At 35.2% G+C, this 22,086-nt stretch overlaps 1 protein-coding gene across 2 annotated transcripts in view; it reads right to left on the bottom strand.

The window, feature by feature from the left end:
- Window positions 1–1,107: 1,107 nt before the first annotated feature.
- Window positions 1,108–22,086, bottom strand: part of LOC133619149 (dynamin-1-like) — a 45,712-nt gene continuing 24,733 nt past the window's right edge. Inside the window, exons 20-23 of one of the 2 annotated variants that reach the window (XM_061980061.2) lie at window positions 21,123–21,209; window positions 20,907–21,061; window positions 20,679–20,846; window positions 1,108–1,774 (exon numbers count right to left, since the gene is read on the bottom strand). In XM_061980061.2, coding sequence (XP_061836045.1) covers window positions 1,753–1,774; window positions 20,679–20,846; window positions 20,907–21,061; window positions 21,123–21,209 — 432 coding nt within the window. In that variant the 3' untranslated portion in view covers window positions 1,108–1,752. The remainder of the gene's footprint in view (window positions 1,775–20,678; window positions 20,847–20,906; window positions 21,062–21,122; window positions 21,210–22,086) is intronic. The other variant, XM_061980062.2, reaches the window with a different exon arrangement.

Raw genomic sequence — 22,086 nt, 5'->3', positions numbered from 1 at the left:
AAATTTTTCTGGACATTATCATGCAAGAAAAGTTTATTTTTGGGATCGCGATCACCGCGTAATGATTTTTAAAGGTTGCATTACATTATTAACTGTCCCATGTGATCAGCCAGTGCGATTGGAAGTCCATGCTCAATTATTGCCTCCGTAAATAAAACTTCGGCATTTATCACATCCAAAGAATCTGTTTGGGCGACGAAAAACGTTGAAAGTTTTCCACTTGTATCGCTAGCAACGGCATTAGACTTGTGTTTTTTTGTCCCAACGTGGTCTTTTACATCGCTAATTCCTCCGTGTCCGATCGAAAAATCTTGTCTGCACAAGGTGCAATTCGCGTAGTTTTCACCCTTTTTTTTTTTTTTTTAATTAATATTAGATATATAACAACGGGCGGATGGCGGGCGGGTGCAGTTCTGATCAAACGTTACATCGGGTGGATGGCGGATGGTTGACGACTTTCTGACGCGGTTGCGGATTAAATAAATTGCCTATCCGCGCATCTCTAGCGCCTGCACACAGCGCAAAATCTACCCGTGCCTGGTTTACGGACCATGGTATTTCTGTTCTAAATTGGCCCGCCAACTCCCCTGACCTTAGCCCCATAGAAAATCTGTGGGGTATTGTGAAAAGGAAGATGCAGAATGCCAGACCCAAAAACGCAGAAGAGTTGAAGGCCACTATCAGAGCAACCTGGGCTCTCATAACACCTGAGCAGTGCCAGAAACTCATCGACTCCATGCCACGCCGCATTAACGCAGTAATTGAGGCAAAAGGAGCTCCAACCAAGTATTGAGTATTGTACATGCTCATATTTTTCATTTTCATACTTTTCAGTTGGCCAACATTTCTAAAAATCCCTTTTTTTGTATTAGCCTTAAGTAATATTCTAATTTTGGATTTTCATTTGTTGCCACTTCAAATCATCAAAATTAAATGAAATAAACATTTGAATGCATCAGTCTGTGTGCAATGAATAAATATAATGTACAAGTTACACCTTTTGAATGCAATTACTGAAATAAATCAAGTTTTTCAAAATATTCTAATTTACTGGCTTTTACCTGTATGTGTGAATGTTTTGGAGCATTCACGCAATAAATGAATGAATGAATGAATAATCATTCATACCAAACCATTTTTAAAAAACTTTACATTGTAAAGATGAATCTTTTTGAATGTATCTTGACTCAAGAGGGAACAACTAAAAAGGAAACATTAGCTTATTAGCTCGTTAGCTAGCGCCACCTGCTGACCAGAGCAGGGTCCATAAACAATAAATAACTCTTTGTACTTGTACAAAAACTATGAGGTTTCACGCACATGACTACTGTACTACTGTACTACTTTACTACTGTACTACACCAAAAATAAACTCACCTTAACGCAGACATCTGTCCTTGTACTCTTTTTGCTAGCTTACCGGCAGTCAGTCAAGTGCAGCAGTGTGACACACGGCGGCAAAGGGGCTCTTTCAAAATAAGATACCCGGAAGACGTCAAAATAAAATGGATGCGATTGCAAACCGGTAGTTACAAGTTATCATTTGAACAGTCACAGTCACCAAACAACATGAAAACACACTTTTCCCACGTCAGACCAAACATGTTTTGTTTGTGTTTGTCCTGATTCACATGTAAACACATCAACACCAGCCGGACAATAGTGCTGTCAATCATCTTTTTTTTGCTGCCGGGGAAAGGGGCGGGGTCACAGGGTGAGCAGCGATCTCATTGGTCGATGACATGTGGCACGTCACTGGTCACTAACTGAGATTCTAAAAGAAGATGCAACATCATTATTAATTATTTCTTTTTATCATTGGCACACAAATTCAACTTTTACCATAATAATATTTTTATTCAACCCTTTGAGTGTCCTGCAGAGTGAAGGGTTGCTAACATTAGCATGCTACCATTTTTTTTTACAAGGATACACCCAAAAGTCATATTTTTTGTTCAATGCTAACGTTAGCATGCTAATGTTAGGTTAACATTTTTACAAAATCCATAGGTACACATGTAAAGTCGTTGATATCAGTACTTGGTACTCCCTTGCTACCATGTTAGCATGCTAAAGTCGTTATGTTAGCTGTTTGCTCATAATGTCACATATTTTGTTAATTGCCGTTATCCGGTTAGTCAGTATTGTCGATACGGACTCAAAAGTTATATATTTTGTTATTTGATGCTATCTTGCTAGCGTACTGTCAGTACACATGCTAACCTTTGATGTTAGCATGCTAACATGCTAATATGCCAACATTACTATAATATCTTAACTTTTGACTAATTTACTGGTATACACCTAACTGTTATATAATTGATAAATTGTTAGCATGCTAAAGTCGTTATGTTAGCTTTTTGCTCATAATGTCACATATTTTGTTAATTGCCGTTATCCGGTTAGTCAATATTGTCGATACGGACTCAAAAGTTATATATTTTGTTATTTGATGCTATCTTGCTAGCGTACTGTCAGTAAACATGCTAACCTTTGATGTTAGCATGCTAACATGCTAATATGCCAACATTACTATAATATGTTAACTTTTGACTAATTTACTGGTATACACCTAACTGTTATATAATTGATAAATTGTTAGCATGCTAAAGTCGTTATGTTAGCTTTTTGCTCATAATGTCACATATTTTGTTAATTGCCGTTATCCGGTTAGTCAGTATTGTCGATACGGACTCAAAAGTTATATATTTTGTTATTTGATGCTATCTTGCTAGCATACTGTCAGTAAACATGCTAACCTTTGATGTTAGCATGCTAAAGTGTTAGCATGCTAATATGCCAACATTACTATAATATCTTAACTTTTGACTAATTTACTGGTATACACCTAACTGTTATATAATTGATAAATTGTTAGCATGCTAAAGTCGTTATGTTAGCTTTTTGCTCATAATGTCACATATTTTGTTAATTGCCGTTATCCGGTTAGTCAGTATTGTCGATACGGACTCGAAAGTTATATATTTTGTTATTTGATGCTATCTTGCTAGCGTACTGTCAGTAAACATGCTAAACTTTGATGTTAGCATGCTAAAGTGTTAGCATGCTAATATGCCAACATTACTATAATATCTTAACTTTTGACTAATTTACTGGTATACACCTAACTGTTATATAATTGATAAATTGTTAGCATGCTAAAGTCGTTATGTTAGCTTTTTGCTCATAATGTCACATATTTTGTTAATTGCCGTTATCCGGTTAGTCAATATTGTCGATACGGATTCAAAAGTTATATATTTTGTTATTTGATGCTATCTTGCTAGCATACTGTCAGTAAACATGCTAACCTTTGATGTTAGCATGCTAAAGTGTTAGCATGCTAATATGCCAACATTACTATAATATCTTAACTTTTGACTAATTTACTGGTATACACCTAACTGTTATATAATTGATAAATTGTTAGCATGCTAAAGTCGTTATGTTAGCTTTTTGCTCATAATGTCACATATTTTGTTAATTGCCGTTATCCGGTTAGTCAGTATTGTCGATACGGACTCAAAAGTTATATATTTTGTTATTTGATGCTATCTTGCTAGCATACTGTCAGTAAACATGCTAACCTTTGATGTTAGCATGCTAAAGTGTTAGCATGCTAATATGCCAACATTACTATAATATCTTAACTTTTGACTAATTTACTGGTATACACCTAACTGTTATATAATTGATAAATTGTTAGCATGCTAAAGTCGTTATGTTAGCTTTTTGCTCATAATGTCACATATTTTGTTAATTGCCGTTATCCGGTTAGTCAGTATTGTCGATACGGACTCAAAAGTTATATATTTTGTTATTTGATGCTATCTTGCTAGCGTACTGTCAGTAAACATGCTAAACTTTGATGTTAGCATGCTAAAGTGTTAGCATGCTAATATGCCAACATTACTATAATATCTTAACTTTTGACTAATTTACTGGTATACACCTAACTGTTATATAATTGATAAATTGTTAGCATGCTAAAGTCGTTATGTTAGCTGTTTGCTCATAATGTCACATATTTTGTTAATTGCCGTTATCCGGTTAGTCAATATTGTCGATACGGACTCAAAAGTTATATATTTTGTTATTTGATGCTATCTTGCTAGCATACTGTCAGTAAACATGCTAACCTTTGATGTTAGCATGCTAAAGTGTTAGCATGCTAATATGCCAACATTACTATAATATCTTAACTTCTGACTAATTTACTGGTATACACCTAACTGTTATATAATTGATAAATTGTTAGCATGCTAAAGTCGTTATGTTAGCTTTTTGCTCATAATGTCACATATTTTGTTAATTGCCGTTATCCGGTTAGTCAATATTGTCGATATGGACTCAAAAGTTATATATTTTGTTATTTGATGCTATCTTGCTAGCGTACTGTCAGTAAACATGCTAACCTTTGATGTTAGCATGCTAACATGCTAATATGCCAACATTACTATAATATGTCAACTTTTGACTAATTTACTGGTATACACCTAACTGTTATATAATTGATAAATTGTTAGCATGCTAAAGTCGTTATGTTAGCTTTTTGCTCATAATGTCACATATTTTGTTAATTGCCGTCATCCGGTTAGTCAGTATTGTCGATACGGACTCAAAAGTTATATATTTTGTTATTTGATGCTATCTTGCTAGCATACTGTCAGTAAACATGCTAACCTTTGATGTTAGCATGCTAAAGTGTTAGCATGCTAATATGCCAACATTACTATAATATCTTAACTTTTGACTAATTTACTGGTATACACCTAACTGTTATATAATTGATAAATTGTTAGCATGCTAAAGTCGTTATGTTAGCTTTTTGCTCATAATGTCACATATTTTGTTAATTGCCGTTATCCGGTTAGTCAATATTGTCGATACGGACTCGAAAGTTATATATTTTGTTATTTGATGCTATCTTGCTAGCATACTGTCAGTAAACATGCTAAACTTTGATGTTAGCATGCTAAAGTGCTAGCATGCTAATATGCCAACATTACTATAATATCTTAACTTTTGACTAATTTACTGGTATACACCTAACTGTTATATAATTGATAAATTGTTAGCATGCTAAAGTCGTTATGTTAGCTTTTTGCTCATAATGTCACATATTTTGTTAATTGCCGTTATCCGGTTAGTCAATAGTGTCGATACGGACTCAAAAGTTATATATTTTGTTATTTGATGCTATCTTGCTAGCATACTGTCAGTAAACATGCTAAACTTTGATGTTAGCATGCTAAAGTGTTAGCATGCTAATATGCCAACATTACTATAATATCTTAACTTTTGACTAATTTACTGGTATACACCTAACTGTTATATAATTGATAAATTGTTAGCATGCTAAAGTCGTTATGTTAGCTTTTTGCTCATAATGTCACATATTTTGTTAATTGCCGTTATCCGGTTAGTCAATATTGTCGATGCGGACTCGAAAGTTATATATTTTGTTATTTGATGCTATCTTGCTAGCGTACTGTCAGTAAACATGCTAAACTTTGATGTTAGCATGCTAAAGTGTTAGCATGCTAATATGCCAACATTACTATAATATCTTAACTTTTGACTAATTTACTGGTATACACCTAACTGTTATATAATTGATAAATTGTTAGCATGCTAAAGTCGTTATGTTAGCTTTTTGCTCATAATGTCACATATTTTGTTAATTGCCGTTATCCGGTCAGTCAATATTGTCGATACGGACTCAAAAGTTATATATTTTGTTATTTGATGCTATCTTGCTAGCGTAGTGTCAGTAAACATGCTAACCTTTGATGTTAGCATGCTAACATGCTAATATGCCAACATTACTATAATATGTTAACTTTTGACTAATTTACTGGTATACACCTAACTGTTATATAATTGGTAAATTGTTAGCATGCTGTTAACATAATCACATTCTAACATTCACATGCTATGACTTTAGCAAATGTTGTCGGTATACACTCAAACGTTTGATGCTATCTTGTCATAATGACAGTAAGCATATTAGTACTTCATTTGCTAACATGCTAAAGGTTTTACGACGTTCATAGACATGTAATGTCCTTGATATCATTACTTCGTGCTACCTTACATGCATTATAATGTTAGTAAAAAGCTAGAATGCTAAAGTGCTAAAGTGCTAACTTTACGGGCATATACGTGCGAGTCATATACATTACATTGGGAATTTCGGGAAAAGCGGGATTTTTTTTTTGAAAATGGTAAAAAAAACTTGAACAATCTGAATGAGTTGAAATGGTTGGTGTTGAAATTTTTCAAATCGGTGAACAAAATGTTGAAGTAACAACATTTTGAAATGACAAATAGTATTATGGAATTCCTGGAATTTTGGGAATTTTTCCAGTTCAAAAAACAACTTAGTTTTTTGTCCATGTTAAGAGGAATGTTTTGACGGTAGAACGGTTGAAATGCGTTGAAAAATGTGGAAGGAGTAGTCGCCAGAAAAAAAGGGTGGAAATAGGGCTTTGGAAAAAAAATTTTAACTTTGAAAAGGTGAAGTTTACATTTCCAGGATGGTGGAATGTGTTGATGGTGCAATGGTTTGAAGAATATGGGAATTGTGCAAGTTTGAAAAATGGCCAATTCATTTTGAATGGAGAAAATGCCCCCCAAAAAAGAGGAATAATGGGAAATCCGGGAATTTTTTTTTAGAATTGTGGAAGTAGAGCACACAATTACTGAACAGGCTGAATATTTTTGGAGTTGGAACAGTTTGAATCAGATGAAAAATGTGGGAATTATGGAACTTTGAAAAATGTCCCATTCATTTCAAAGGGAATTTCTCAAAAAATTGGGAATTTTGGGAAAAGCGGAATTTTTTTTTGAACATGGTAAAAAAAACTTGAATGGTCTGAATGAGTTGAAATGGTTGGTGTTGAAATTTTTTAAATCGGTGGAGAAATGGTGAAGTAATAACATGTCGAAATGAGAAATAGTGTTACGGGATTCCTGGAGTTTCGGGAAAAGTGGAATTTTTACAGTTCAAAAAACAACTTTGTTTTTTGTCCTTGTTAAGAGGAATGTTTTGACGGTAGAAGGGTTGAAATGCGTTGAAAAATGTAGAAGGAGTAGTCGCCAGAAAATAAGGGTGGAAATAGGGCTTTGGAAAACCAGGAATTCTGGAATTTCCTGGAATTTTTTTTAACTTTGAAAAGGTGAAGTTTAAATTTCCAGCATGTTGGAATGTGTTGAAGGTGGAATGGTTTGAAGAATGTGGGAATTGTGCAAGTTTGAAAAATGGCCAATTAATTTTGAATGGGGAAAAGCCCCCCCAAAAAAGAGGAATAATGGGAAATCCGGGAATTTTTTTTTTAGAATTGTGGAAGTAGAGCACACAATTACTGAACAGGCTGAATATTTTTGGAGTTGGAACAGTTTGAATCAGATGAAAAATGTGGGAATTATGGAACTTTGAAAAATGTCCCATTCATTTCATAGGGAATTTCCCAAAAAATTGGGAATTTTGGGAAAAGCGGAATTTTTTTTGAACATGGTAAAAAAAACTTGAATGGTCTGAATGAGTTGAAATGGTTGGTGTTGAAATTTTTCAAATCGGTGAACAAAATGTTGAAGTAATAACATTTTGAAATGACAAATAGTATTATGGAATTCCTGGAATTTTGGGAATTTTTTCCAGTTCAAAAAACAACTTAGTTTTTTGTCCATGTTAAGAGGAATGTTTTCATGGTAGAACGGTTGAAATGCGTTGAAAAATGTGGAAGGAGTAGTCGCCAGAAAAAAAGGGTGGAAATAGGGCTTTGGAAAACCAGGAATTCTGGAATTTCCTGGAAAAATTTTTAACTTTAAAAAGGTGAAGTTTAAATTTCCAGCATGTTGGAATGTGTTGAAGGTGGAATGGTTTGAAGAATGTGGGAATTGGGCAAGTTTGAAAAATGGCCAATTCATTTTGAATGGGGAAAATGCCCCCCAAAAAAGAGGAGCAATGGGAAATCCGGGAATTTTTTTTTAGAATTGTGGAAGTAGAGCACACAATTACTGAACAGGCTGAATATTTTTGGAGTTGGAACAGTTTGAATCAGATGAAAAATGTGGGAATTATGGAACTTTGAAAAATGTCCCATTCATTTCAAAGGGAATTTCTCAAAAAATTGGGAATTTTGGGAAAAGCGGAATTTTTTTTTGAACATGGTAAAAGAAACTTGAATGGTCTGAATGAGTTGAAATGGTTGGTGTTGAAATTTTTTAAATCGGTGGAGAAATGGTGAAGTAATAACATGTCGAAATGAGAAATAGTGTTACGGGATTCCTGGAGTTTCGGGAAAAGTGGAATTTTTACAGTTCAAAAAACAACTTTGTTTTTTGTCCTTGTTAAGAGGAATATTTTGACGGTAGAAGGGTTGAAATGCGTTGAAAAATGTGGAAGGAGTAGTCGCCAGAAAATAAGGGTGGAAATAGGGCTTTGGAAAACCAGGAATTCTGGAATTTCCTGGAATTTTTTTAAACTTTGAAAAGGTGAAGTTTAAATTTCCAGCATGTTGGAATGTGTTGAAGGTGGAATGGTTTGAAGAATGTGGGAATTGTGGAAGTTTGAAAAATGGCCAATTCATTTTGAATGGGGAAAATGCCCCCCAAAAAAGAGGAATAATGGGAAATCCGGGAATTTTTTTTTTAGAATTGTGGAAGTAGAGCACACAATTACTGAACAGGCTGAATATTTTTGGAGTTGGAACAGTTTGAATCAGATGACAAATGTGGGAATTATGGAACTTTGAAAAAAGTCCTATTCATTCCAAAGGGAATTTCCCAAAAAATTGGGAATTTTGGGAAAAGCGGGAATTTTTTTTGAACATGGTAAAAAACTTGAATGGTCTGAATGAGTTGAAATGGTTGGTGTTGACATTTTTTAAATCGGTGGAGAAATGGTGAAGTAATAACATGTTGAAATGAGAAATAGTGTTACGGGATTCCTGGAGTTTCGGGAAAAGTGGAATTTTTACAGTTCAAAAAACAACTTTGTTTTTTTTCCTTGTTAAGAGGAATGTTTTGACGGTAGAAGGGTTGAAATGCGTTGAAAAATGTGGAAGGAGTAGTCGCCAGAAAATAAGGGTGGAAATAGGGCTTTGGAAAACCAGGAATTCTGGAATTTCCTGGAATTTTTTTTAACTTTGAAAAGGTGAAGTTTAAATTTCCAGCATGTTGGAATGTGTTGAAGGTGGAATGGTTTGAAGAATGTGGGAATTGTGCAAGTTTGAAAAATGGCCAATTCATTTTGAATGGGGAGAATGCCCCCCCAAAAAGAGGAATAATAGGAAATCCGGGAAATTTTTTTTAGAATTGTGGAAGTAGAGCACACAATTACTGAACAGGCTGAATATTTTTGGAGTTGGAACAGTTTGAATCAGAGGGAAAATGTGGGAATTATGGAACTTTGAAAAATGTCCCATTCATTTCAAAGGGAATTTCCCAAAAAATTGGGAATTTTGGGAAAAGCAGATTTTTTTTTTGAACATGGTAAAAAAAACTTGAATGGTCTGAATGAGTTGAAATGGTTGGTGTTGACATTTTTCAAATCGGTGAACAAAATGTTGAAGTAATAACATTTTGAAATGACAAATAGTATTACGGAATTCCTGGAATTTGGGGAATTTTTCCAGTTCAAAAAACAACTTAGTTTTTTGTCCATGTTAAGAGGAATGTTTTGACGGTAGAACGGTTGAAATGCGTTGAAAAATGTGGAAGGAGATGTCGCCAGAAAAAAGGGTGGAAATAGGGCTTTGGAAAACCAGGAATTCTGGAAAATCCTGGAATTTTTTTTACTTTGAAAAGGTGAAGTTTACATTTCCAGGATGGTGGAATGTGTTGACGGTGCAATGGTTTGAAGAATATGGGAATTGTGTAAGTTTGAAAAATGGCCAATTCATTTCAATGGGAATTTCCCCAAAAATTGGGAATTTTGGGAAAAGCGGGAATTTTTTTTGAAAATGGTAACAAAAAACTTGAATGGTCTGAATGAGTTGAAATGGTTGGTGTTGAATTTTTTCAAATCGGTGAACAAAATGTTGAAGTAATAACATTTTGAAATGACAAATAGTATTATGGAATTCCTGGAATTTTGGGAATTTTTTCCAGTTCAAAAAACAACTTAGTTTTTTGTCCATGTTAAGAGGAATGTTTTGACGGTAGAAGGGTTGAAATGCGTTGAAAAATGTGGAAGGTGAAGTCGCCAGAAAAAAGGGTGGAAATAGGGCTTTGGAAAACCAGGAATTCTGGAATTTCCTGGAATTTTTTTTAACTTTGAAAAGGTGAAGTTTAAATTTCCAGCATGTTGGAATGTGTTGAAGGTGGAATGGTTTGAAGAATGTGGGAATTGTGCAAGTTTGAAAAATGGCCAATTCATTTTGAATGGGGAAAATGCCCCCAAAAAAAGAGGAATAATGGGAAATCCGGGAATTTTTTTTTAGAATTGTGGAAGTAGAGCACACAATTACTGAACAGGCTGAATATTTTTGGAGTTGGAACAGTTTGAATCAGATGAAAAATGTGGGAATTATGGAACTTTGAAAAATGTCCCATTCATTTCAAAGGGAATTTCTCAAAAAATTGGGAATTTTGGGAAAAGCGGAATTTTTTTTTGAACATGGTAAAAAACTTGAATGGTCTGAATGAGTTGAAATGGTTGGTGTTGAAAATTTTCAAATCGGTGAACAAAATGTTGGAGTAATAACATTTTGAAATGACAAATAGTATTGCGGAATTCCTGGAATTTTGGGAATTTTTCCAGTTCAAAAAACAACTTTGTTTTTTTTCCTTGTTAAGAGGAATGTTTTGACGGTAGAACGGTTGAAATGCGTTGAAAAATGTGGAAGGAGTAGTCGCCAGAAAAAAAAGGGTGGAAATAGGGCTTTGGAAAACCAGGAATTCTGGAATTTCCTGGAATTTTTTTTAACTTTGAAAAGGTGAAGTTTAAATTTCCAGCATGTTGGAATGTGTTGAAGGTGGAATGGTTTGAAGAATGTGGGAATTGTGCAAGTTTGAAAAATGGCCAATTCATTTTGAATGGGGAAAATGCCCCCCAAAAAAGAGGAATAATAGGAAATCCGGGAATTTTCTTTTAGAATTGTGGAAGTAGAGCACACAATTACTGAACAGGCTGAATATTTTTGGAGTTGGAACAGTTTGAATCAGATGAAAAATGTGGGAATTATGGAACTTTGAAAAATGTCCCATTCATTTCAAAGGGAATTTCCCAAAAAATTGGGAATTTTGGGAAAAGCGGGAATTTTTTGGGAAAATGGTAAAAAAAAAACTTGAATGGTCAGAATGAGTTGAAATGGTTGGTGTTGACATTTTTCAAATCGGTGAACAAAATGTTGAAGTAATAACATTTTGAAATGACAAATAGTATTACGGAATTCCTGGAATTTTGGGAATTTTTCCAGTTCAAAAAACAACTTAGTTTTTTGTCCATGTTAAGAGGAATGTTTTGACGGTAGAACGGTTGAAATGCGTTGAAAAATGTGGAAGGAGAAGTCGCCAGAAAAAAGGGTGGAAAAAGGGCTTTGGAAAACCAGGAATTCTGGAAAATCCTGGAATTTTTTTTACTTTGAAAAGGTGAAGTTTAAATTTCCAGGATGTTGGAATGTGTTGAAGGTGGAATGGTTTGAAGAATGTGGGAATTGTGCAAGTTTGAAAAATGGCCAATTCATTATGAATGGGGAAAATGCCCCCCAAAAAAGAGGAATAATGGGAAATCCGGGAATTTTTTTTTAGAATTGTGGAAGTAGAGCACACAATTACTGAACAGGCTGAATATTTTTGGAGTTGGAACAGTTTGAATCAGATGAAAAATGTGGGAATTATGGAACTTTGAAAAATGTCCCATTCATTTCATAGGGAATTTCCCAAAAAATTGGGAATTTTGGGAAAAGCGGAATTTTTTTTTGAACATGGTAAAAAACTTAAATGGTCTGAATGAGTTGAAATGGTTGGTGTTGAATTTTTTCAAATCGGTGAACAAAATGTTGAAGTAATAACATTTTGAAATGACAAATAGTATTATGGAATTCCTGGAATTTGGGGAATTTTTTCCAGTTCAAAAAACAACTTAGTTTTTTGTCCATGTTAAGAGGAATGTTTTGACGGTAGAACGGTTGAAATGCGTTGAAAAATGTGGAAGGAGAAGTCGCCAGAAAAAAAGGGTGGAAATAGGGCTTTGGAAAACCAGGAATTCTGGAATTTCCTGGAATTTTTTTTAACTTTGAAAAGGTGAAGTTTAAATTTCCAGCATGTTGGAATGTGTTGAAGGTGGAATGGTTTGAAGAATGTGGGAATTGTGCAAGTTTGAAAAATGTCCAATTCATTTTGAATGGGGAAAATGCCCCCCAAAAAAGAGGAATAATGGGAAATCCGGGAATTTTTTTTTTTAGAATTGTGGAAGTAGAGCACACAATTACTGAACAGGCTGAATATTTTTGGAGTTGGAACAGTTTGAATCAGATGAAAAATGTGGGAATTATGGAACTTTGAAAAATGTCCCATTCATTTCATAGGGAATTTTACCCAAAAAATTGGGAATTTTGGGAAAAGCGGAATTTTTTTTGAACATGGTAAAAAACTTGAATGGTCTGAATGAGTTGAAATGGTTGGTGTTGAAAATTTTCAAATCGGTGAACAAAATGTTGAAGTAATAACATTTTGAAATGACAAATAGTATTGCGGAATTCCTGGAATTTTGGGAATTTTTCCAGTTCAAAAAACAACTTTGTTTTTTTTCCTTGTTAAGAGGAATGTTTTGACGGTAGAACGGTTGAAATGCGTTGAAAAATGTGGAAGGAGTAGTCGCCAGAAAAAAAAGGGTGGAAATAGGGCTTTGGAAAACCAGGAATTCTGGAATTTCCTGGAATTTTTTTTAACTTTGAAAAGATGAAGTTTAAATTTCCAGCATGTTGGAATGTGTTGAAGGTGGAATGGTTTGAAGAATGTGGGAATTGTGCAAGTTTGAAAAATGGCCAATTCATTTTGAATGGGGAAAATGCCCCCCAAAAAAGAGGAATAATAGGAAATCCGGGAATTTTCTTTTAGAATTGTGGAAGTAGAGCACACAATTACTGAACAGGCTGAATATTTTTGGAGTTGGAACAGTTTGAATCAGATGAAAAATGTGGGAATTATGGAACTTTGAAAAATGTCCCATTCATTTCAAAGGGAATTTACCAAAAAATTGGGAATTTTGGGAAAAGCGGGAATTTTTTGGGAAAATGGTAAAAAAAAAACTTGAATGGTCAGAATGAGTTGAAATGGTTGGTGTTGACATTTTTCAAATCGGTGAACAAAATGTTAAAGTAATAACATTTTGAAATGACAAATAGTATTACGGAATTCCTGGAATTTTGGGAATTTTTCCAGTTCAAAAAACAACTTAGTTTTTTGTCCATGTTAAGAGGAATGTTTTGACGGTAGAACGGTTGAAATGCGTTGAAAAATGTGGAAGGAGAAGTCGCCAGAAAAAAGGGTGGAAAAAGGGCTTTGGAAAACCAGGAATTCTGGAAAATCCTGGAATTTTTTTTACTTTGAAAAGGTGAAGTTTAAATTTCCAGCATGTTGGAATGTGTTGAAGGTGGAATGGTTTGAAGAATGTGGGAATTGTGCAAGTTTGAAAAATGGCCAATTCATTTTGAATGGGGAAAATGCCCCCCAAAAAAGAGGAATAATGGGAAATCCGGGAATTTTTTTTTTAGAATTGTGGAAGTAGAGCACACAATTACTGAACAGGCTGAATATTTTTGGAGTTGGAACAGTTTGAATCAGATGAAAAATGTGGGAATTATGGAACTTTGAAAAATGTCAATTCATTTCAAAGGGAATTTCCCCAAAAATTGGGAATTTTGGGAAAAGCGGATTTTTTTTTTGAACATGGTAAAAAACTTGAATGGTTTGAATGAGTTGAAATGGTTGGTGTTGAAATGTTTTAAATCGGTGGAGAAATGGTGAAGTAATAACATGTCGAAATGAGAAATAGTGTTACGGGATTCCTGGAGTTTCGGGAAAAGTGGAATTTTTACAGTTCAGAAAACAACTTAATTTTTTTGTCCATGTTAAGAGGAATGTTTTGACGGTAGAACGGTTGAAATGCGTTGAAAAATGTGGAAGGAGAAGTCGCCAGAAAAAAAGGGTGGAAATAAGGCTTTGGAAAACCAGGAATTCTGGAAAATCCTGGAATTTTTTTACTTTGAAAAGGTGAAGTTTACATTTCCAGCATGTTGGAATGTGTTGAAGGTGGAATGGTTTGAAGAATGTGGGAATTGTGCAAGTTTGAAAAATGGCCAATTCATTTTGAATGGGGAAAATGCCCCCCAAAAAAGAGGAATAATGGGAAATCCGGGAATTTTTTTTAGAATTGTGGAAATAGAGCACACAATTACTGAACAGGCTGAATATTTTTGGAGTTGGAACAGTTTGAATCAGATGACAAATGTGGGAATTATGGAACTTTGAAAAATGTCCCATTCATTTCGAAGGGAATTTCCTAAAAAATTGGGAATTTTGGGAAAAGCGGAATTTTTTTTTGAACATGGTAAAAAAAACTTGAATGGTCTGAATGAGTTGAAATGGTTGGTGTTGTAAATTTTCAAATCGGTGAACAAAATGTTGAAGTAATAACATTTTGAAATGACAAATAGTATTGCGGAATTCCTGGAATTTGGGGAATTTTTCCAGTTCAAAAAACAACTTAGTTTTTTGTCCATGTTAAGAGGAATGTTTTGACGGTAGAACGGTTGAAATGCGTTGAAATATGTGGAAGGAGAAGTCGCCAGAAAAAAAGGGTGGAAATAGGGCTTTGGAAAACCAGGAATTCTGGAATTTCCTGGAATTTTTTTTAACTTTGAAAAGGTGAAGTTTAAATTTCCAGCATGTTGGAATGTGTTGAAGGTGGAATGGTTTGAAGAATGTGGGAATTGTGCATGTTTGAAAAATGGCCAATTCATTTTGAATGGGGAGAATGCCCCCCCAAAAAGAGGAATAATAGGAAATCCGGGAATTTTTTTTTTAGAATTGTGGAAGTAGAGCACACAATTACTGAACAGGCTGAATATTTTTGGAGTTGGAACAGTTTGAATCAGAGGAAAAATGTGGGAATTATGGAACTTTGAAAAATGTCCCATTCATTTCAAAGGGAATTTCCCCAAAAATTGGGAATTTTGGGAAAAGCGGAATTTTTTTTTGAACATGGTAAAAAAAAACTTGAATGGTCTGAATGAGTTGAAATGGTTGGTGTTGAAATTTTTTTAAATCGGTGAACAAAATGTTGAAGTAATAACATTTTGAAATGACAAATAGTATTGCGGAATTCCTGGAATTTTGGGAATTTTTCCAGTTCAAAAAACAACTTAGTTTTTTGTCCATGTTAAGAGGAATGTTTTGACGGTAGAACGGTTGAAATGCGTTGAAAAATGTGGAAGGAGAAGTCGCCAGAAAAAAAGGGTGGAAATAGGGCTTTGGAAAACCAGGAATTCTGGAAAATCCTGGAATTTTTTTTACTTTGAAAAGGTGAAGTTTACATTTCCAGGATGGTGGAATGTGTTGACGGTGCAATGGTTTGAAGAATATGGGAATTGTGTAAGTTTGAAAAATGGCCAATTCATTTCAATGGGAATTTCCCCCAAAATTGGGAATTTTGGGAAAAGCGGGAATTTTTTGGGAAAATGGTAAAAAAAAAACTTGAATGGTCTGAATGAGTTGAAATGGTTGGTGTTGAAATTTTTCAAATCGGTGAACAAAATGTTGAAGTAATAACATTTTGAAATGACAAATAGTATTACGGAATTCCTGGAATTTGGGGGATTTTTCCAGTTCAAAAAACAACTTAGCTTTTTGTCCATGTTAAGAGGAATGTTTTGACGGTAGAACGGTTGAAATGCGTTGAAAAATGTGGAAGGAGAAGTCGCCAGAAAAAAAGGGTGGAAATAGGGCTTTGGAAAACCAGGAATTCTGGAATTTCCTGGAATTTTTTTTAACTTTGAAAAGGTGAAGTTTAAATTTCCAGCATGTTGGAATGTGTTGAAGGTGGAATGGTTTGAAGAATGTGGGAATTGTGCAAGTTTGAAAAATGGCCAATTCATTTTGAATGGGGAAAATGCCCCCCAAAAAAGAGGAGTTATGGGAAATCCGGGAATTTTTTTTTAGAATTGTGGAAGTAGAGCACACAATTACTGAACAGGCTGAATATTTTTGGAGTTTGAACAGTTTGAATCAGATGAAAAATGTGGGAATTATGGAACTTTGAAAAATGTCCCATTCATTTCATAGGGAATTTCCCAAAAAATTGGGGATTTTGGGAAAAGCTGAATTTTTTTTGAACATGGTAAAAAAAACTTGAATGGTCTGAATGAGTTGAAATGGTTGGTGTTGAAATTTTTCAAATCGGTGAACAAAATGTTGAAGTAATAACATTTTGAAATGACAAATAGTATTGCGGAATTCCTGGAATTTGGGGAATTTTTCCAGTTCAAAAAACAACTTAGTTTTTTGTCCATGTTAAGAGGAATGTTTTGACGGTAGAACGGTTGAAATGCGTTGAAAAATGTGGAAGGAGAAGTCGCCAGAAAAAAAGGGTGGAAATAGGGCTTTGGAAAACCAGGAATTCTGGAATTTCCTGGAATTTTTTTTACTTTGAAAAGGTGAAGTTTACATTTCCAGGATGGTGGAATGTGTTGAAGGTAGAATGGTTTGAAGAATGTGGGAATTGTGCAAGTTTGAAAAATGGCCAATTCATTTTGAATGGGGAAAATGCCCCCCAAAAAAGAGGAGCAATGGGAAATCCGGGAATTTTTTTTTAGAATTGTGGAAGTAGAGCACACAATTACTGAACAGGCTGAATATTTTTGGAGTTGGAACAGTTTGAATCAGATGAAAAATGTGGGAATTATGGAACTTTGAAAAAAGTCCTATTCATTTCAAAGGGAATTTCCCCAAAAATTGGGAATTTTGGGAAAAGCGGATTTTTTTTTTTAACATGGTAAAAAAAACTTGAATGGTCTGAATGAGTTGAAATGGTTGGTGTTGAAATTTTTCAAATCGGTGAACAAAATGTTGAAGTAATAACATTTTGAAATGACAAATAGTATTATGGAATTCCTGGAATTTTGGGAATTTTTCCAGTTCAAAAAACAACTTAGTTTTTTGTCCATGTTAAGAGGAATGTTTTTACGGTAGAACGGTTGAAATGCGTTGAAAAATGTGGATGGAGAAGTCGCCAGAAAAAAGGGTGGAAATAGGGCTTTGGAAAACCAGGAATTCTGGAATTTCCTGGAATTTTTTTTGCCTTTGAAAAGGTGAAGTTTAAATTTCCAGCATGTTGGAATGTGTTGAAGGTGGAATGGTTTGAAGAATGTGGGAATTGTGCAAGTTTGAAAAATGGCCAATTCATTTTGAATGGGGAGAATGCACCCCAAAAAAGAGGAATAATAGGAAATCCGGGAAAATTTTTTTAGAATTGTGGAAGTAGAGCACACAATTACTGAACAGGCTGAATATTTTTGGAGTTGGAACAGTTTGAATCAGAGGAAAAATGTGGGAATTATGGAACTTTGAAAAATGTCCCATTAATTTCAAAGGGAATTTCCCAAAAAATTGGGAATTTTGAGAAAAGCGGGAATTTTTTTTGAACATGGTAAAAAACTTGAATGGTCTGAATGAGTTGAAATGGTTGGTGTTGAAAATTTTCAAATCGGTGAACAAAATTGTGAAGTAATAACATTTTGAAATGACAAATATTATTACGGAATTCCTGGAATTTTGGGAATTTTTCCAGTTCAAAAAACAACTTAGTTTTTTGTCCATGTTAAGAGGAATGTTTTGACGGTAGAACGGTTGAAATGCGTTGAAAAATGTGGAAGGAGAAGTCGCCAGAAAAAAGGGTGGAAATAGGGCTTTGGAAAACCAGGAATTCTGGAATTTCCTGGAATTTTTTTTAACTTTGAAAAGGTGAAGTTTAAATTTCCAGCATGTTGGAATGTGTTGAAGGTGGAATGGTTTGAAGAATGTGGGAATTGTGCAAGTTTGAAAAATGGCCAATTCATTTTGAATGGGGAAAATGCCCCCCAAAAAAGAGGAATAATAGGAAATCCGGGAATTTTTTTTTAGAATTGTGGAAGTAGAGCACACAATTACTGAACAGGCTGAATATTTTTGGAGTTGGAACAGTTTGAATCAGATGAAAAATGTGGGAATTATGGAACTTTGAAAAATGTCCCATTAATTTCATAGGGAATTTCCCAAAAAATTGGGAATTTTGGGAAAAGCGGAATTTTTTTTGGAACATGGTAAAAAACTTGAATGGTCTGAATGAGTTGAAATGGTTGGTGTTGAAATTTTTCAAATCGGTGAACAAAATGTTGAAGTAATAACATTTTGAAATGACAAATAGTATTGCGGAATTCCTGGAATTTTGGGAATTTTTCCAGTTCAAAAAACAACTTAGTTTTTTGTCCATGTTAAGAGGAATGTTTTTACGGTAGAACGGTTGAAATGCGTTGAAAAATGTGGAAGGAGAAGTCGCCAGAAAAAAAGGGTGGAAATAGGGCTTTGGAAAACCAGGAATTCTGGAAAATCCTGGAATTTTTTTTACTTTGAAAAGTTGAAGTTTACATTTCCAGGATGGTGGAATGTGTTGACGGTGCAATGGTTTGAAGAATATGGGAATTGTGTAAGTTTGAAAAATGGCCAATTCATTTCAATGGGAATTTCCCCCAAAATTGGGAATTTTGGGAAAAGCGGGAATTTTTTTTGAAAATGGTAAACAAAACTTGAATGGTCTGAATGAGTTGAAATGGATGGTGTTGAAATTTTTCAAATCGGTGAACAAAATGTTGAAGTAATAACATTTTGAAATGACAAATAGTATTACGGAATTCCTGGAATTTTGGGAATTTTTCCAGTTCAAAAAACAACTTAGTTTTTTGTCCATGTTAAGAGGAATGTTTTGACGGTAGAACGGTTGAAATGCGTTGAAAAATGTGGAAGGAGAAGTCGCCAGAAAAAAGGGTGGAAATAGGGCTTTGGAAAACCAGGAATTCTGGAATTTCCTGGAAAAAATTTTAACTTTAAAAAGGTGAAGTTTAAATTTCCAGCATGTTGGAATGTGTTGAAGGTGGAATGGTTTGAAGAATGTGGGAATTGGGCAAGTTTGAAAAATGGCCAATTCATTTTGAATGGGGAAAATTCCCCCCAAAAAAGAGGAGCAATGGGAAATCCGGGAATTTTTTTTTAGAATTGTGGAAGTAGAGCACACAATTACTGAACAGGCTGAATATTTTTGGAGTTGGAACAGTTTGAATCAGATGAAAAATGTGGGAATTATGGAACTTTGAAAAATGTCCCATTCATTTCAAAGGGAATTTCTCAAAAAATTGGGAATTTTGGGAAAAGCGGAATTTTTTTTTGAACATGGTAAAAAAAACTTGAATGGTCTGAATGAGTTGAAATGGTTGGTGTTGAAATTTTTTAAATCGGTGGAGAAATGGTGAAGTAATAACATGTCGAAATGAGAAATAGTGTTACGGGATTCCTGGAGTTTCGGGAAAAGTGGAATTTTTACAGTTCAAAAAACAACTTTGTTTTTTGTCCTTGTTAAGAGGAATGTTTTGACGGTAGAAGGGTTGAAATGCGTTGAAAAATGTGGAAGGAGTAGTCGCCAGAAAATAAGGGTGGAAATAGGGCTTTGGAAAACCAGGAATTCTGGAATTTCCTGGAATTTTTTTTAACTTTGAAAAGGTGAAGTTTAAATTTCCAGCATGTTGGAATGTGTTGAAGGTGGAATGGTTTGAAGAATGTGGGAATTGTGCAAGTTTGAAAAATGGCCAATTCATTTTGAATGGGGAAAATGCCCCCAAAAAAAGAGGAATAATGGGAAATCCGGGAATTTTTTTTTAGAATTGTGGAAGTAGAGCACACAATTACTGAACAGGCTGAATATTTTTGGAGTTGGAACAGTTTGAATCAGATGAAAAATTTGGGAATTATGGAACTTTGAAAAATGTCCCATTCATTTCAAAGGGAATTTCCCAAAAAATTGGGAATTTTGGGAAAAGCGGGATTTTTTTTTGAACATGGTAAAAAACTTGAATGGTTTGAATGAGTTGAAATGGTTGGTGTTGAAATTTTTCAAATCGGTGGACAAGTAATAACATTTTAAAATGACAAATAGTATTACGGAATTCCTGGAATTTTGGGAATTTTTCCAGTTCAAAAAACAACTTAATTTTTTGTCCTTGTTAAGAGGAATGTTTTGATGGTAGAACGGTTGAAATGCGTTGAAAAATGTGGAAGGAGAAGTCGCCAGAAAAAAAGGGTGGAATAGGGCTTTGGAAAACCAGGACTTCTGGAAAATCCTGGAATTTTTTTTTACTTTGAAAAGGTGAAGTTTACATTTCCAGGATGGTGGAATGTGTTGATGGTGCAATGGTTTGAAGAATATGGGAATTGTGTAAGTTTGAAAAATGGCCAATTCATTTCAATGGGAATTTCCCCAAAAATTGGTAATTTTGGGAAAAGCGGGAATTTTTTGGGAAAATGGTAAAAAAAAACTTGAATGGTCTGAATGAGTTGAAATGGTTGGTGTTGAAATAATGACGTGTAAGAAATTTGCGAACGTCAGCGTCACCGAGTTAGCATTGCTATCACCGTGTGGCTACCTGGGAACCCCGGGTGGCGGTCCTCTGTTGGGCCGAGACGGTGCGGACGGTCCGGTGTCAGGCGACACGGCGGGTCGTGAAGGGGCGCCGGGTGCGGCCCGACCGCCCGGGCGCAAGGGGCCGGGTGGTGGTGCCCGACGTTGCGGTGTGGGACTGGACATGGGAGACCTAGAGTGGGGTTTGTCTTTTACTGCCCAGCAACCGTGCGGCGTCGGCGTGCGGTCCTACCTGCGGCCCGACTGCGTCCCCGTCACCTGCAGCCAGGAGTCGTCCACGGGCGGCGGCATGCCGGTGGTGACGGTGGAGGTGCTGATGTCACCGATGATGTTGAGACCTTCGCGCAGGGCGTGGTACATCCTCAACATGTCGTCACGGTGCCGAGCCTGAGGGATACGCTACGCTTGAGGACAGCTGCGCACGGGCGGGGCTCTGCCGAGGTGCTACCTGCTCCTGGGACTCGTCCATCAGAGTGTTTTGGTCGGCGCACGAGTAAATCTGGGCCAGCAGGTCGGAGTGGATGAAGTCTTTCGTCTGATTGGACGAGAGGAAGTCCAATTACTGCACCTTGTCATACCTAATAAGGACATCACTTAAAGGTAGTCAAACAGCCCTTTTTATTCACGCTATCTCATTAGCATGGTAGCACATTTGACATCAACATGATAGCATTTTAGCCACATTCGCTACGCCCAAACTTATGATCGCAACCTAAAGTACAAATTAGCGTTTTAGCTCATTTTGCACGTATACTTAAGAGTGATGTAGCTTGTTACTTGACGCTATCTTCTTTGAATGCTAACTGTTAACATGCTAACATTAGCGTACTAGTATTTTTTCCCGAGTTCATTGGTATACATTTAAATGTCATTTATAGTGCTACTTACTGCAAGTTAACTAGCGTTTTAATGCTAGCATGTTAGCATGCTAACATCACCGTGTTATCTTTTAAGCTATAACTTTGCAGGAATACACGTAAGAGTCAGTTATTTTGTTGATTGACGCTACCTTGTTGCCATAGTAGCCAATTAAATATCAACATGCTAGCATTTTAGCCACATTCGCTACGCCATCTAGCGGTGATGGGGCTGGTAACCCAAATTTCAGATAGCAACCTAAAGTATAACAAATAGCCGAGAGAAAGATCCTATGCCGTAGCCTTTTAGAAAATGTTGCACATGTATACCTAAAAGTGATATAGTTGGATACTTGACGCTATCTTCTTTGAATGCTAACTGTTAACATGCTAACAGTAGCAATTTTTTTTAAATATAAGACACTTTTTATAATAAAAGTCACTTATATTGCTACTTAGTGCTACTTAACTAGCATTGCAATGTGAACTTGTTAGCATGCTAGCTAATTTTGCAGGTATACACACAAGTCACGTATTTTGTTTATTGATGCTATC

This window comes from Nerophis lumbriciformis, linkage group LG20, assembly GCF_033978685.3.
Source record: "Nerophis lumbriciformis linkage group LG20, RoL_Nlum_v2.1, whole genome shotgun sequence".
Classification (NCBI taxonomy): Eukaryota; Metazoa; Chordata; class Actinopteri; order Syngnathiformes; family Syngnathidae; genus Nerophis; species Nerophis lumbriciformis.
The sequence above is the reverse complement of the archived record's forward strand: the minus strand, read 5'-3'. Positions and strand labels throughout refer to the sequence as shown.